Here is a 14,586-nt window from a genome sequence, read left to right on the forward strand (position 1 = left end):
GAAAGGAGGAAAAGGGATCTTGTGACACATCTTTTTGGAGCTCCTGACAAATGCTTCACAACTCTAGGATATAATGCCAATATCTTCAACTACTACAAAATGGCGGAATTTTTAATAATTGCCTGAATACATTGATATTTACCCATATAATATGAGGTAATGAGCTTGAGGTCAATTCAGAAAATGCTCGAAATGGTTGTCTTGGCATATGAACAGACTATCCGACATTTCACGCCGAACATTTTCGAACACAATAACGCCAATATCAATATTAAAGCAGGTTCAGTATTGTACATCTTTTGCTTCAAATAACTCAATAAAAAAAGTCCAAGTTGTCAAATCTGGCGAGCGGGCTGGCCATTCTGTAGGACCTTGATGGCCAATCCAACGACCGGAAAAGTAGTATCCAAATAGTTTTTTACTTGTCTGGAGTAATGTGTTCGAGCTCTATCTTGTTGGAATACAATATCCATATCGAATTCGCTTTGACGATTTTAGTAATGAGAGGGTCAACAATAGTTTCCAGCATATTCAAAATACAGTTCCCCTGTTGAATTTTGATCAATAAATAAAGGTCTTACAATATGTTTTTCCAATATTCTTGCCCAAACTTAATTTTTTTCTGGATATTGGGTGTGTCTTCCAGAAAACGTGAGGGTCAGCGTCACTCCAAAAACGGCAATTTTGTCTGTGAACATTGCCGTTTAAAAAAAATGTACATTCGTCACTAAAACAAATATTGTGGAGATAGGTAGGATGCCTTGCAACGGTTTCCGTCATGATTTCGCAGAATTCTGTTCTTCGATCAGGGTCATCTTCAGTTAATTGGTGTATCATTTTAGTTTTGTATGGATGATATCTATTCCTCTTCAAAAGTCTCCATACAGTAGAAGGAGCCACCTCACAAACATTCGCGAACGGAATAAGTAGACTGTTCAGGATTTACTACCATCTCACCAATTTTTGCACTTGCTGTTCTTCCGGAATGGACGGATGACCTGGGGTCTTTTTGTTATGTACACTACCGGTAGTTGTGAATTTGAATACAAGTTCCCTCAAATATTTTCTACAGATAGGACGATTCGGAAAACGTTCATTGAAAATCCTTTCGGTCTCGTGAAAGTTACGCGACGCATCGTAATTAAAAATCGATTCAATTTTTTCTTCCAATGGACGAGAATTGACCATTTTAGAGACTGTTGACGTGGTACCTCTCTACTAGTAAAATCGAAAACTAAATGAGAATATTCTAACTGAACAATGATACTCATTGTCGTAGTGACAATTTTTGTCGTTTTTATAAACAAAAAATAACTTAACAAACCTTATCGGGTTGTAGGAATTGCCATATGGCAGATAAAAAGGAATATTTCTAGCCATTTTGTATTAGGTGAAGATATTGACATTATATTCTAGGGTTGTGAAGTATTCGTCAGGAGCTTCAAAATGGAGGAGCTTCATTTAATTTTTTTCCCAGATGGCGCCCACTGTGGGATATCTTATGGACATCCATTTTGTGTCCAAGAATATTGCGATCTGAATTCAACATGGGTTGTTTTTTTCCGCTTGGGGTTTCGTTCACGATATGCAGTTGTTACTAGTTAACAAGTCGTGTTGAAATTAATCGAGTCCCAGACACTGCTGTCCGGGTAGGATCTTTCCTGTACTGACGAGAGGTAATACCTCGAAACCGTGGTCAGCACGTGATCTATCTGAATAATTTCAGCATGGTCCTGCTGCTGGATGAACGTGAAACATCTGCAAGATTAGCCTCTTTGAGGAATCTTGCAAAAATGTCTGTCGGATATAATTCAATATCCAGCGTGGTTTTTGCCGGGGAAGTAGTTGTTTTTCAACAAACGTTCATCAGTGCCTACTGAGTAGGTAGCTTTGACATATTTATTTTCTTATGAATTAGATAGGGTATCCGGTGGGTTCTACTGTTGAGAAAAGCAAACTATAGTTTTCTAGAAGATACCGAAAGCTCATATCCGATATTTCAGGCGCTCAATTTCTCTTAACCTCCTGTTACTTCACAAACTATTTCGCAAAATATGAAATATCGGCACTGACAATAAAGCAATGAATTGCTGAAATTAAATAGGTGAAGGAAATCTCAACTTCGATGATAATCTAAATTGAAAGCGGTATAATTTCAGGAGAGATTCATTTCTGGGGAAAAAGGTTGTGGTTTTTACTTAATAATAATAATAATAAAACGTCTTCATTCACCTGAAGTAAGAACATACAGAATATACAAAAAATATTGAGGTTAATGGGCGTTGTGTCAGCAAAGAGAAAAAAAAGAAATTTGAAAGGGATAAAAGAAAATTAAGTACATACATAAATGACTATTATCCAGTCACCAAATCTTTTGTGTAAACGCATGAGCCACGGTCAGCATGAGGAAAGTGAACTACTCAAATAAATGCTCTTTGGGTCGTTTTTCAACGCGTAGGATCTGACTTAACTGGGCAGGAGATTGTAGAATTTAGCTGCGTTGTATGAGAAACTGCGAGTAAAAACAGAAGACCTGTATTCAGGAATGACCAGCACCGACCTGTTTCTAGTGGAGAAGCTGTTGATATTTGAGAAAGAATTCAATTTTTTCATTAAATAATGTGGCATTCCAGTCTTCAAGACTTTGTGGGTGTTTGTGAGGAGGTGCAGTGTCCTGAGTTTCTCTAGTTGCAGCCAAACTGATTCCTTCATGACAGGTGATATGTGGTCGTATTTTCGAATGCCAAAAGAAAAATGAAGGCAACTGTTTTAGAATTGTTGTAGATGGAGGGAATCAGATTGAAGTAATGAAGGGCCATAAATGCTATCGCAATATGAAACTTTCAAAATGATTAACGCCTCACATAATTTTAGTTTAAGTTGTTTAGTGAGTAAGTCCCGATTTGAAAATAGTTGCCTTAAGATGTTGAAATACGTTTGAATCAAATGGCTATCGTGTTTTGTAAAGCGCAGTTCAGAATCAAACCACAGGCCTAAGTTCTTTGCTTCAGTTACAAAAGGCAGAACGTCACCATTTATATGAATATGAAGACTATTTTTAGCAATATTTCGCAATACTGCCGATTTTTTGGAGTTTAACTTCAATTTATGAGCTAAAGTCAAACTCCAAAAAGTCCAAAAGAAAAGTATGAATCTCCCTTCTTTTTTGGAAGATTGTAAATTCTTGTTTTTATAAAGGTGGGAAGCAAAAGGCCAAACCATTTCTTTTCGATAATAGTCATACGGAACTTGTAAAAAAAAGAAAGAAAAAGAAGTGTCGATGGAAAATCTTACAAGTTAGGTTGAAAAAAAAACCAAATGCAAGAGACTCTTACCAAAGATGCCCAATCACACATTTCTCAACCTCGACTTCAGACTGAAATTTTCTCTAAAAGTGCCATACGTTTTCCATGATTGAATAATAATTTTCAATAGGTTTCTGTTGTGAATAGTTTCATTAAAACAGTCCAAATTATAATGTGTCTTTTCCACTAGTTTATATTATAATTCAATTGTTTTTTTTTCAAGAGGTTTTGGAAGACTGACTACACAATAATTGTGGTAATTTGTAACAGCACAATGAACACCTAATTTCTATAAGGTGGTTTCCTCTTTCCACCCAATTCGCCCAAATTGTTAAAGATGCATTTCTTTCTAGTTTCAAATATTCCATACATTACGGCATTGAGCGTAAGTCCCAGTTGAAATTCCTATGCAGCTAGACGAGAACATTCGCAATATACATCTCTGGTTATTAGCCTCATAAACCATTAACTGTGTCCTCAATCGATGCAGGAAAAAAGAAATATGTATTCTAGGACACCAAGCAGAATATTGCTCTACCAGTGCCATCTTCTAGACAATCCAACAACTAGAAGAAGAGATCACGTTTATCTACCGATCGCTAGATGGCGCCACAAATACTTTCAGCAGATTTTTTTTGTCGGGAAATTTCCCTGCAGTTGCCTGTAAAAGCAAACTGATCAATAAACACTCAGCTGAAATTAGACGTAACAATTTTACATACCTACACAGTGGAATTATGTGCATTACACAAGACATATTGGGGGCAGTGTTTTGGGGAAATGTGCGACTTCTTCTGCAGAATAAAATATTGTGGTCGGTAAATGTATTCGGCAGTATTTAAATGACGGACATGGCAGAAAACACTCTAATTGTGTTCCAGAACAATTGTGAGTCTATAAATAGAAACTGTGTCGAGGTTGAGACTGGTCGTAACGAAAAAACAAATCCTTTTCAACAATCGCTCGTTATAAACAATGCGCAAAACGATATTTTGCAGAGTAGTTCCGACATTTGCTCGCAAGAGGAGGCTGTGGAGGTGTTTTTGGCGGGAGAAGATAAGGCCGATTTTGATTTGTTTTCGAATGGAGACGAGGGCATTTCTTTCAAATCGGAGAACGATATTTTGGAATGCAATAATGCCTTTGGAGGGGATGGAGACATTCAAAATTCGAAAGGAGGCAAGAAGAAAATCGATAAGCAGAAGGACACTGGGAAGAATTTCATTTGCAGAAGTTTGAAGAAGAGAAGCATCAAGTGGTGAGTATAACTTTACTGGGTGGTTTTGATGGATTTCAAAGATGAAGAAAGATACTTGATGCTACCAGTGGGTAGCTCGGTATATTCCTCACAGAATATTTCGTAATTTCGTTAGACAAAATAGTACTTTTCTCAATTACAAAAATTAATATTTACAAATCATCAGCTAATTAAATTTGAGTGTCAATTCGTACAATCAAGATTTCAATGAATTAAAGTAGTACCTAGCATCGTCAACTTCAACGTAGCATGAAATATTCTCGTCGTTATACAAATTGGTTATTTACAATTATAATTATCTAATAATAATTGCAGACAATAACAAAAAGTGATTAAACCTAATCTGGCGGTAAGTTAAAAACAAAAAAATGGAAATATGAAGATAAAAACAATAAAAGTGAATAACAAAGAACTTGGGATTCCTTAAAAAACAGTATAGTCTGGATAGCCATGAAGTTCTCTGCCAAGCACAGACCAATTCATGGGGGTTATGAGGGGTAACGCAATCCCTCAAAAATGCCAAGTCGTCTGTAAAATTATTACCTAAATGTAGGGAAACTACTGAATTGCTGACAGCAAAATGGTTACCAATCAAAGTCACCTAACATCAATTGAAAAAAAAGTTTCTAACCGAACCAATTCAAACGGAATACTATCGATCGTTAGTGAGTTCACTAAAGAAGAACCGGAACATTTTCATGGAATCATGGATGATATCATGGACAAGATTCAAGCTGAAGAGAAAAATAAAAATTGAAGTTTTATCACACTTCCTGTCATGTAAGTTGTAGAAAACTTCAATTGTCAATTGCCGAGCATGTTCATCAAATAAATATTTCCAAGAAGAACCTGGTTGAAATGTTGAAAAAGGAGGATATTCGTAGTCACAAACAGCAATGTTCTCTTATGGACTGAGCATGTCGGCATCGCAAAATCTATTTTTTTCGTTTCAGAAGTTTTTACACTTCCAGCAGCTTCTGAGAACCTACAAGTCACAGATTTTACTTTCTGAAACACAGTATAGGTGGGTATACTGAGCCAAAAAATATTTTCAGATTTCTTAACACCATACGAAATAAATTAGTTCCTCTCATTCGAAACCGTTCATTGACAATAATTGTGAGTTATTAAAGTTAAAAGTATTCCGATATACGAACCACATACAGAGAGTGCAAATCAAAAAATATGAAAAGTAAAAATGTAGAAAGTAATAATTCTTCTCCTTAGGATAGGCTAATTACAAAAATAAACGATACATCGGCCAAATATTTTGATATATTCTCGATCGATCATTTCTCCCTGCATGCAAATCTGCTGTGAAAAATCTAAGAGCTTCTGACTGAAATAAATGAAAAACTTGGGAGGAGCAAAACAGATTAGGAAGTAGGGTTCAAAGGTATGAGGTTCACAAGAAAAATACACGAGCATATATGCGTTTGTACAGAGTGGGTCAAATTGGACACTTTTGAAGGGAAATTTCTGTTTTCAAACTAGATAGATGAAAACTGTTGCTGTGTCTGAGGGTCAAATTTTATGACAAACTCAATGGTGACAACCGCATATCGATATCTGTCATCGTTTCTAAGTTACAGCATGTTTTTCGAAAATGGGCACTTTGCTGTAACCTTTTTCTTATTTCTATGGAAAAATTTCCGGAGCACTTTTTTACGAAGAATTCAATGATGTAAAAAACTTATTTTTCAAATGAGATATCAATAGTTATTGATGGAAAACTATTTTTATGAGACACCCTGTATATACCTTTCCAAAAATGTAGTATACTTGTTGTTTTGTCAGAGAAATCTTTGAAATACAGAGCTTTTGGGTTTTTTCATGTAGACTTTGAAACGTACACTTTGAATGCAAATCTTCACACTGGTAGCTGTCAAATTTTGATTTAAGCAGTTAAGATGCTCTTCAATTAGTGGTTTTTGTTTGATTTTCAAATACTTTCGCAATGAAGTATGAAAATTATGAAAAATGGGATAGGCAGAAGCAGCAAGCAATTTATATCACGAGAGGTATTCAGAGAGAAGACAACTTTTTAGAGATATTTTCGCAAGATTGCCACACAACCTAATTGATTGTGGTCAATGTGAAAAAAAAGGCTAAAATTATGTGAATCAAATAGGGATGGGGAGTTGGACGAAATAGTCGTTGTAGGAGCTGTTCTAAATAATCCCGAAGCGTCAACGCGAAATTTGAAAATGTCAACAGGCTTACCAAGAACTAACGTTGCGTTGGGGGGATTTTCAAAAAACACAAACTCAAGCCAGAATAGTTCATCAACTTAGACCAGGAGATTTTGAAGGCCACACGACTTTTTGTCAGTGGTTCCTGGAAAGTTGTAACTGAGTGCGTGATTTTTCGTTAAATTGTATTTTGACTGCCGAAGCTTATGTAAGCAGTGCCGGAATTTTCAACTGCTACAATTCTTATACTTGGGCACAACAAGATCCTCAGTCTATTGTGGAGCAGAGCAGTCAAAAAAAATATGGATTTAGTGTGTGGGCAAATGTTTTCAGGGTGAGAATAATCAGTTCGTTCATTTATAATGGAATTCTCACACCTCAGAGATATTTAAAAACTTGAAAGCAGAATATTGAACTACTTGTTGATGAATTGTTACTGGCTGCAAGTGTTGGTAATAATTGGATAGCCAACCAAGGACCCAACAGTTGGCCGGCCAGGTCACCGGACCTAACGCCTATGGACTTTTATCTCTGGGGAAGGTTGAAAGATCTCATTTTCAAATTGCCGACCAATTCTAGATACGAATTTGAAGCGGCAGTGATTCAAAGTTTTGCTTCTCTCACTTCTATTGAACTAATGAATTCGGCAAAAAACGTTCAGAAAAGGTGTCGCCTGTATATAGGAGAAGCTGGTAAACATTTCGAATACCTTTTCTGAAGAAATATATTTCAATGTGCGTCCTTTATCACTATCATTATTATTGTGGAAGTTTCGTTTAGTTGTTAGTATATTATGAATTGTTATCAGTCTTATTGAAACTATGCGATTTAATTACTGCTGTGAAAAGCTTTCTTAATCTTTGATAGCTACTACTGAATGATTGCCTTCTGTTTTATCGCCGCGTCCACCAAAGACTACTTTCTCAAAGTGTGCTTTTCAAACTCTATGAAAAAAATAAATCTCTATTTCAAAGATAACTCTAGCAAAAAACAAGTATGCTATATTTTTGGAAAGGTAATTTTGAGATCCAGTGAAGAAATATGCAGAAATATACAGGGTGTCACATTAAAAATAGTTTTCCATCTATATCTCATTTGAAAAAATTACGTAAAAAGTGTCTTGGAAATGTTTTCATAGAATGAAGAAATTTTTGACGAAAATGCACATTTTTGAATAATATGCTGTAACTCAGAAATGATTATAGATATTGATATGCGGTTTTCACCATTGAGTTTGTCATAAAATTTGACCCTCAGGCACAGCCATCCGTTTTCATCCATCTAGTTTGAAATCATGAATTTTCCTTTAATAGTGTCTAATTTGGCCCACTCTGTACATGGTTTGGATAAGTCTACAAATTAGAGCAATTTACAAATACTAAGGATACACTACAAAAACACACTTTTGTCTATTTTCCACTATATTTCTTTATTGTTGTCCGGTTTCGGCTATTACACCATTTTCAAAATCATTTTGTATCCTCAGTGAACATGAATTTCCACAAAATAAACAAGTCGTCAATCGAAGAAGTTATAAATACTAATTGACAATACACCCAGATAATTGTGATGACTCCACTGTGATCTTCATGGACAGTATCTTCCTCTTGGAAACATTTCAAAGCAATTTATGTCGATTTCCTTCTTTATGATTTGACCTTGCAGGATATTATTGACAATTCAATAATTTTTGCATCGGAGAGCACTATGAATTCGTTTGAAAATTTAAATTAACACTGAAATGGGCGCCACCCAACTTTGTGGAAATACAAATGGCAGCTATTTATGAAGCTGGGAAATGGAATGGGACAAATTGAGGGGAACATAATATTCTGTGGAGTTTGGTCGTTGAGTTAATGCATGAACAGTGAAATGTTGTAATTCGTACCTGTATATCTAATTTATACATAAACAAAGGCTCCTGTGAAGTCGAAAATATTTTGGGGAAAACTAAAAACCGAATGTTGCGGCATAAGATCACATCATAGATGAAAAATGCCTCTTCCTATTACTATATGAATCAGCTGACAATAATATGCATCATAAGCATGCATGATTTTTTCAGATAACACTTTACCTACAGGTTTTTTTATAGAAAAATGGGGATGGGATATCTCGGTTTAGAATAACATAAGTTAAAATTATAAGTTCTGAAATGAAAAATGGATCCATGACTTTCTTATCGTGAGAACATTTTTTCATATAGAGCCACAGTTGAACCCATGCAAATTTTAGGGGGTATGGAACCAGCCAGTTTTTATCGAGAAAAGCCAGTTTTTATCGAGATACAGGCTCTTTTTCATTATCTTTTAAAAATGAATTAGTTAGCTGTTCAACACTTGTAATAATAATAATAACTTTATTCACAACGTATACAGATTAGAATACAATTAAAACAAAATATGTGAACAAAGTGATTTGGCGATAAGAGCAGAGCTCTTGATAATAATAATGATAATAATACACGTTTATTAGAAATGAAATGAAAGGTACATAAACATAAGCAGTCAGCAGTACCTAAACATGTGAAAAAAACACTATAGGCGGGGCCTGTGCGTGGATGAAATGGGGTTACATATATATATATATATATATATATATATATATATATATATATATATATATATATATATATATATATATATATGGTGAAAACCAAAATGAATATGAAATATAAATGTAAAGGTAGATAGATATAAAAGATGTGTACATATTCAATGAGGTATATTAAAATATAAGGTAAGTATCAGGTTTTTCTTTTGTATGGCATGATTAGTCAATGAGACTGTGAATTGTTGTTCTGGGCAATGAGAAAATATACAATTTCAGGTGATACTTGAATGTAGTTGGCCTTGAAATATTTTGAATTTCAGCTGGAAGACATTGGTATAGTTTGGGACTCAAATATGTCAGACTTTTTTGTCCTTTTGATTTTCTCATAAAAGGAGTCAAGTATGTGAGTTGTCTGTTCCTTGTATTGTATTGATGTTCCGGGTTCTTCAATTCGTGCTTAGAATTATGCTGTTTGATGTTTCGCAAGAAGTTATAAAGAATATGTAAGTGTATGAATATTTGTAAAAAAATAAGTATGGCGTTCATGGAGTAGAAACTACGAAATTTTGTGAATTTGATGTTATAGTTGAACAAATTATATTTCAACTTGGGATGAAATAGGTCGATTAAATACTAGACAAACAAAATATAAAAAAAAATAAAACCTTGGACAAATATTACACGTTCTATACGAATAAAATATTATTGTACAAATAGATAAAATTTGGCAATATGGATAAGATGGGTGGGCGCTTTATGCCATATTTTTTGTATATTAAGCGCCCGTCGCTTTTTTCACAATAGTACTAGTATTTTTCGTTCGTTATTGTTTCAAGTTTATTTAAAAAAATATTTTCAACTTTTTAGTTCGATGTTCTTTAAAAGCGTGTGTTTAAGTTTTTCAAACTATATTCATTTGAAGATATTCAATGGTGTTGAATAAGTGTCTACTTTCTGACACAGTTGATTAAATTTATAGCACATTGCAAATAAGGGAGATTTGAATAACATATTGATTTTCGGTGTTGGTAGGTAAAAACATTGTTCAGTTCTACCACATATTCTTGGCACGTGAAACTCTAGTTGAGACAGTAGTTTTGTGAGTTGACAAGATTGTTCACCAGGTTGTATATAAATACGCAAGAATAATAAGTTCTTCTGAAAGAACGTTGCAATAATATATTATGATCTATTCCCTCTCTGGGCTAGACATTATCTTGTTTGTATACGGGGTGATTCAAAAGTACTTTGACAAACTTCAGGAGGTGATTCCTCACAATATTCTAATATGAATTGTCCAAATAAATAAATGTCCGAAAACGCTTCGTTTCCAAGATACAGGATGTTGAAGTTTTACTTTTACTTTCGTTTTTTTCAAATAACTTTTGAAATACTGAACCTAATTAAACGAAACTTGGTAATAGGAGGTTTTTGAGGTGTCAAATTCGAATCTGATGTTCTTATTGCTCTTACTCGTAGGGGACGCCACCGACACGTCTTTTTCTTTTTTAAAGATTCATAACTTTTTTGGGCGTATTTCTTGCACATTTTTCAGTAAAAAAATCGATTCCTCTATCATATCTACGTAAATAAGCTACCCTTGTTACTAGTCGCTATAAGCAACCGTTTTCTAAATATTTGGACTTGAAAACTTCAAGTCGATTATTTGATAATCGATGCATGTTGAAGTTATTACGAATATTTTGAATTTTTCACAAGAATGCTTTGGAAATAAATTTCACGTTTGTGAGTAGTTTTGGTAATTACATATTTTGTGACAGACGTTTTGTTGAAGTTTCCGTAAGTAGAAGTAGAAAACACTTATTTTGAAAAAATGGATTATTTAAACAATAATGCTCATTTAGCCGATATGCATTTCGTTTATGGCCTTGCGGATGGCAATGCGTGCGAAGCAAGACGTATTTGCTAGGAGTGATTTCCTAATCGAGTACTGCCTTCAGCTCCACCGTCGTTTGGCTGAAACAGGTAGCTTTAAGAGGGCAGCTATATTATTGGAAGACCAGGAGCCGTCCGAACCCCAGAATTGGAAGAAGCTATTATCCACGATCAACAGTTTTATCCATACCATATTCAAAGGGTACAAGCTTTTTTGCCACGAGACTTTCCCCAACGCATTACTATGTGTCAATGGTTTTTGAGAAAATTGGCTGGGAATCCTCAATATTTAAGATATGTACTCTTCATGGACGAGGCAAACTTCTCCACAAACTTTCATAACAACCATGTTTGGGCTCTCGAAAATCCGCACGCAGTAAGTGAAAGGCATTATCAGTATCAATTTTCTGTAAATGTATGGGCGGCAATAATTGATAATTACTTGATAGGTCCTTTCTTTCTTCCGCTCCGACTGAATGGCGCAACTTACAGACACTTTTTAGAAAATGAATTGCCGGGACTACTTCAGAATGTACCATTAGAAATTCGTATCCGCATGTGGTTTATGCATGATGGGGCTCCGGCCCATTTTAGCGTTGTAGCCAGGGAATTCCTTAACACAGTCTATCCAAATCGATGGATCGGTGGGAGTGTAGAAGAACCTAACCAGGCGTGGGCACCAAGGTCCCCAGATCTAAACCCGATAGATTTTTATTTTTGGGGACATTTGAAGTCACTAGTTTATAAGACTTCAGAAGTGATCGAGGAAGATCTAAGAAACCAAATAGTAGACGCCTGTGAAACAATAAGAAACACACCAATAATTTTTGAGCGGGTACGAGATTCAATGACTAGACGACTGACTGCCTGTATCTTCGCTGATTGTGGACACTTCCAACAATTTATTTAAATACAATTTACTTTCGTTTATTTTAGTTTATTCTACATATTCAAAATTTCCTGAAATAAAATGTTGACATTTCTTGCAAATTTTATTAAAACAAATACTGATTATGCACCCTTGATACAAAAATAACTATTTCGCTTAAGGATCTCATAAAGGAACGTACCCAACAGTAATGACCTCTTCAAACGAGTAAAACGTCAAATTCATTTTCAAAGCATTCTTGTGAAAAAAGCAAAATATTCGTAATAACTTCAACATGCATCGATTCACAACACAACGAAGTTTTTGTTTCGGGGTTGAAATTAGATGATTTTAATGTATTTCCACGTGTTAAAACCGAAAGTGACCATAAAAATTATATATTAGCTCTTGTTTTCAAGATATAGTATCATTTGTTTGTTTGCATAACACCCCTCTCATCAGCTGTTCTTAAGTAGTAAACATAACCTATGTGAGTTTGTCAATTGTACGCCCGTGGTTGCTATTGAAATTATCGTGTGAAGTTGATTTTTAAATTAATTTAAGTGCTGATCTGAAATGCCTCGAAAGTGTGTGAATTCTGTCGATAGCTTTTGCTATATATGTGGTGAAATAACATTTAAGGCTCAGAAACGTAAAATGACACCTATCGTTAAGACAGCCTATGAACATTATTTTGGTGTGAAAGTTGGGGACCAAGATAAATTATGGGCTCCTCATGTATGTTGTAATTCTTGTTCCGTCATATTGCGAGAGTGGCTGAAAAATAAAAACCGGGCAATGGCTTTTGCAGTACCTATGGTTTGGCGTGAGCCTACCAATCATACAGACGACTGTTATTTCTGCTTAACTCCTCCCATTAAGCAAGGTTTATCTATGAAGAAAAGAGGAACGGTTAAATACCCTAATCTCCCATCTGCTCTTCGGCCTGTACCACACTCAGACAATTTGCCAGTCCCTTCTCCACCCCAAAACTATGAAATTTTAGAGGAAGGTGATGAAGACTGTTTAGAAGGAGCAACCCATCCTTCTACATCCTATGACCCTGATTTTGAGGTAAGCGATAGGTCTAGTGATCCGCACAGAATTAGTCAAGCAGAGTTGAGTGACCTTATAAGAGATCTTCGCTTGTCTAAGGAAAAGGCTGAGCTGTTAGGGTCAAGACTACAACAGTGGAATCTTCTAAAACATGATGTGAAAATATCTCAGTACAGACAGCGTCAAAAAGATTTACTTCCTTTTTTTGAGAAAAAAGAAAACCTCGTAGTTTGTTCTGATGTTAATGGTTTGATGGACTGCTTGAATTTGGATCACACTCCATCTGAATGGAGACTGTTTATAGACTCTTCAAAACTAAGCTTAAAAGCTGTACTTCTGCATAATGGAAATCAGCTACCCTCTATTCCTATAGGTCATGCAGTTCACATGAAGGAAACGTATATAAATATGAAAACACTTCTCCAATCAATCAAATATGAACAACACAAGTGGCACATCTATGGTGATCTGAAAGTCATTGCTATACTCCTAGGAATGCAATTAGGGTTCACCAAGTACTGTTGTTTTTTGTGTCTGTGGGACAGTCGGGATAGAAAATCTCACTATAAAAAAATGAACTGGCCTACACGAGACCTAAACCCTAATGAGAAAAATGTAGTTTACGAGCCTCTTGTAGATCCTAAGGATGTTCTCCTTCCCCCATTACATATTAAGTTGGGACTACTGAAAAACTTTGTGAAGGCCATGGACCAGGAAGGACAAGCTTTTAAGTACTTGAGAGCAAAGTTTCCCAGGTTGAGTGATGCTAAAGTCAAGGAAGGCATCTTTATTGGGCCTCAAATTCGTGAAATCGTAAATGATCCTGCTTTTGACATGATTTTAACAGGAAATGAAAAAAGAGCCTGGGAAGCCTTTAAGGGGGTTGTACATGGGTTTTTAGGTAACAAAAGAGATGATAACTTCACAGCATTGGTTTAAGAGCTTCTTCAAGCTTACCACCAACTTGGATGCAACATGTCCTTAAAAATTCATTTTCTTCACTCTCATCTTAATTTCTTCCCACAAAACTGTGGAGCTGTGAGTGACGAACATGGAGAAAGATTCCATCAAGACATTGCCTTGATGGAACAGAGATATCAGGGCCGTTGGAATGAAGCAATGCTTGCAGACTACTGCTGGTCTGTGTGTAGGGGGGATGCTCCAGAAGTGTTTTATAAAAGACAAGCTAAACGACAGCGATCTTACAATGAATCGGATGGACTTAATTGAAATTTGGTGGTGAATCTTTAAAAAAGAAAAAGACGTGTAGGTGGCGCCCCCTACGAGTAAGAGCAATAAGAAGATCAGGTTCGAATTCGACACCTCAAAAACCTCCTATTACCAAGTTTCGTTTAATTAAGTTCAGTATTTCCAAAGTTATTTGAAAAAAACGAAAATAAAACTTCAACATCCTGTATCTTGGAAACGAAGCGTTTCCGGACATTTATTTATTTGGAC

The 14,586-nt window shown here is 35.4% G+C and overlaps 1 protein-coding gene across 1 annotated transcript in view; it reads left to right on the forward strand.

Moving 5' to 3' along the window:
- The first annotated feature begins 3,995 nt into the window (after positions 1–3,995).
- LOC111502472 (uncharacterized) overlaps positions 3,996–14,586 on the forward strand; it is a 99,029-nt gene continuing 88,438 nt past the window's right edge. Inside the window, exon 1 of the mRNA XM_023156558.2 lies at positions 3,996–4,563. Coding sequence (XP_023012326.2) covers positions 4,148–4,563 — 416 coding nt within the window. The 5' untranslated portion in view covers positions 3,996–4,147. The remainder of the gene's footprint in view (positions 4,564–14,586) is intronic.

The sequence above is a fragment of the Leptinotarsa decemlineata genome, unplaced genomic scaffold (assembly GCF_025532065.1).
Source record: "Leptinotarsa decemlineata unplaced genomic scaffold, Ldec_3_MD MMD2_tig00026328_RagTag_RagTag, whole genome shotgun sequence".
NCBI classification, from domain to species: Eukaryota; Metazoa; Arthropoda; class Insecta; order Coleoptera; family Chrysomelidae; genus Leptinotarsa; species Leptinotarsa decemlineata.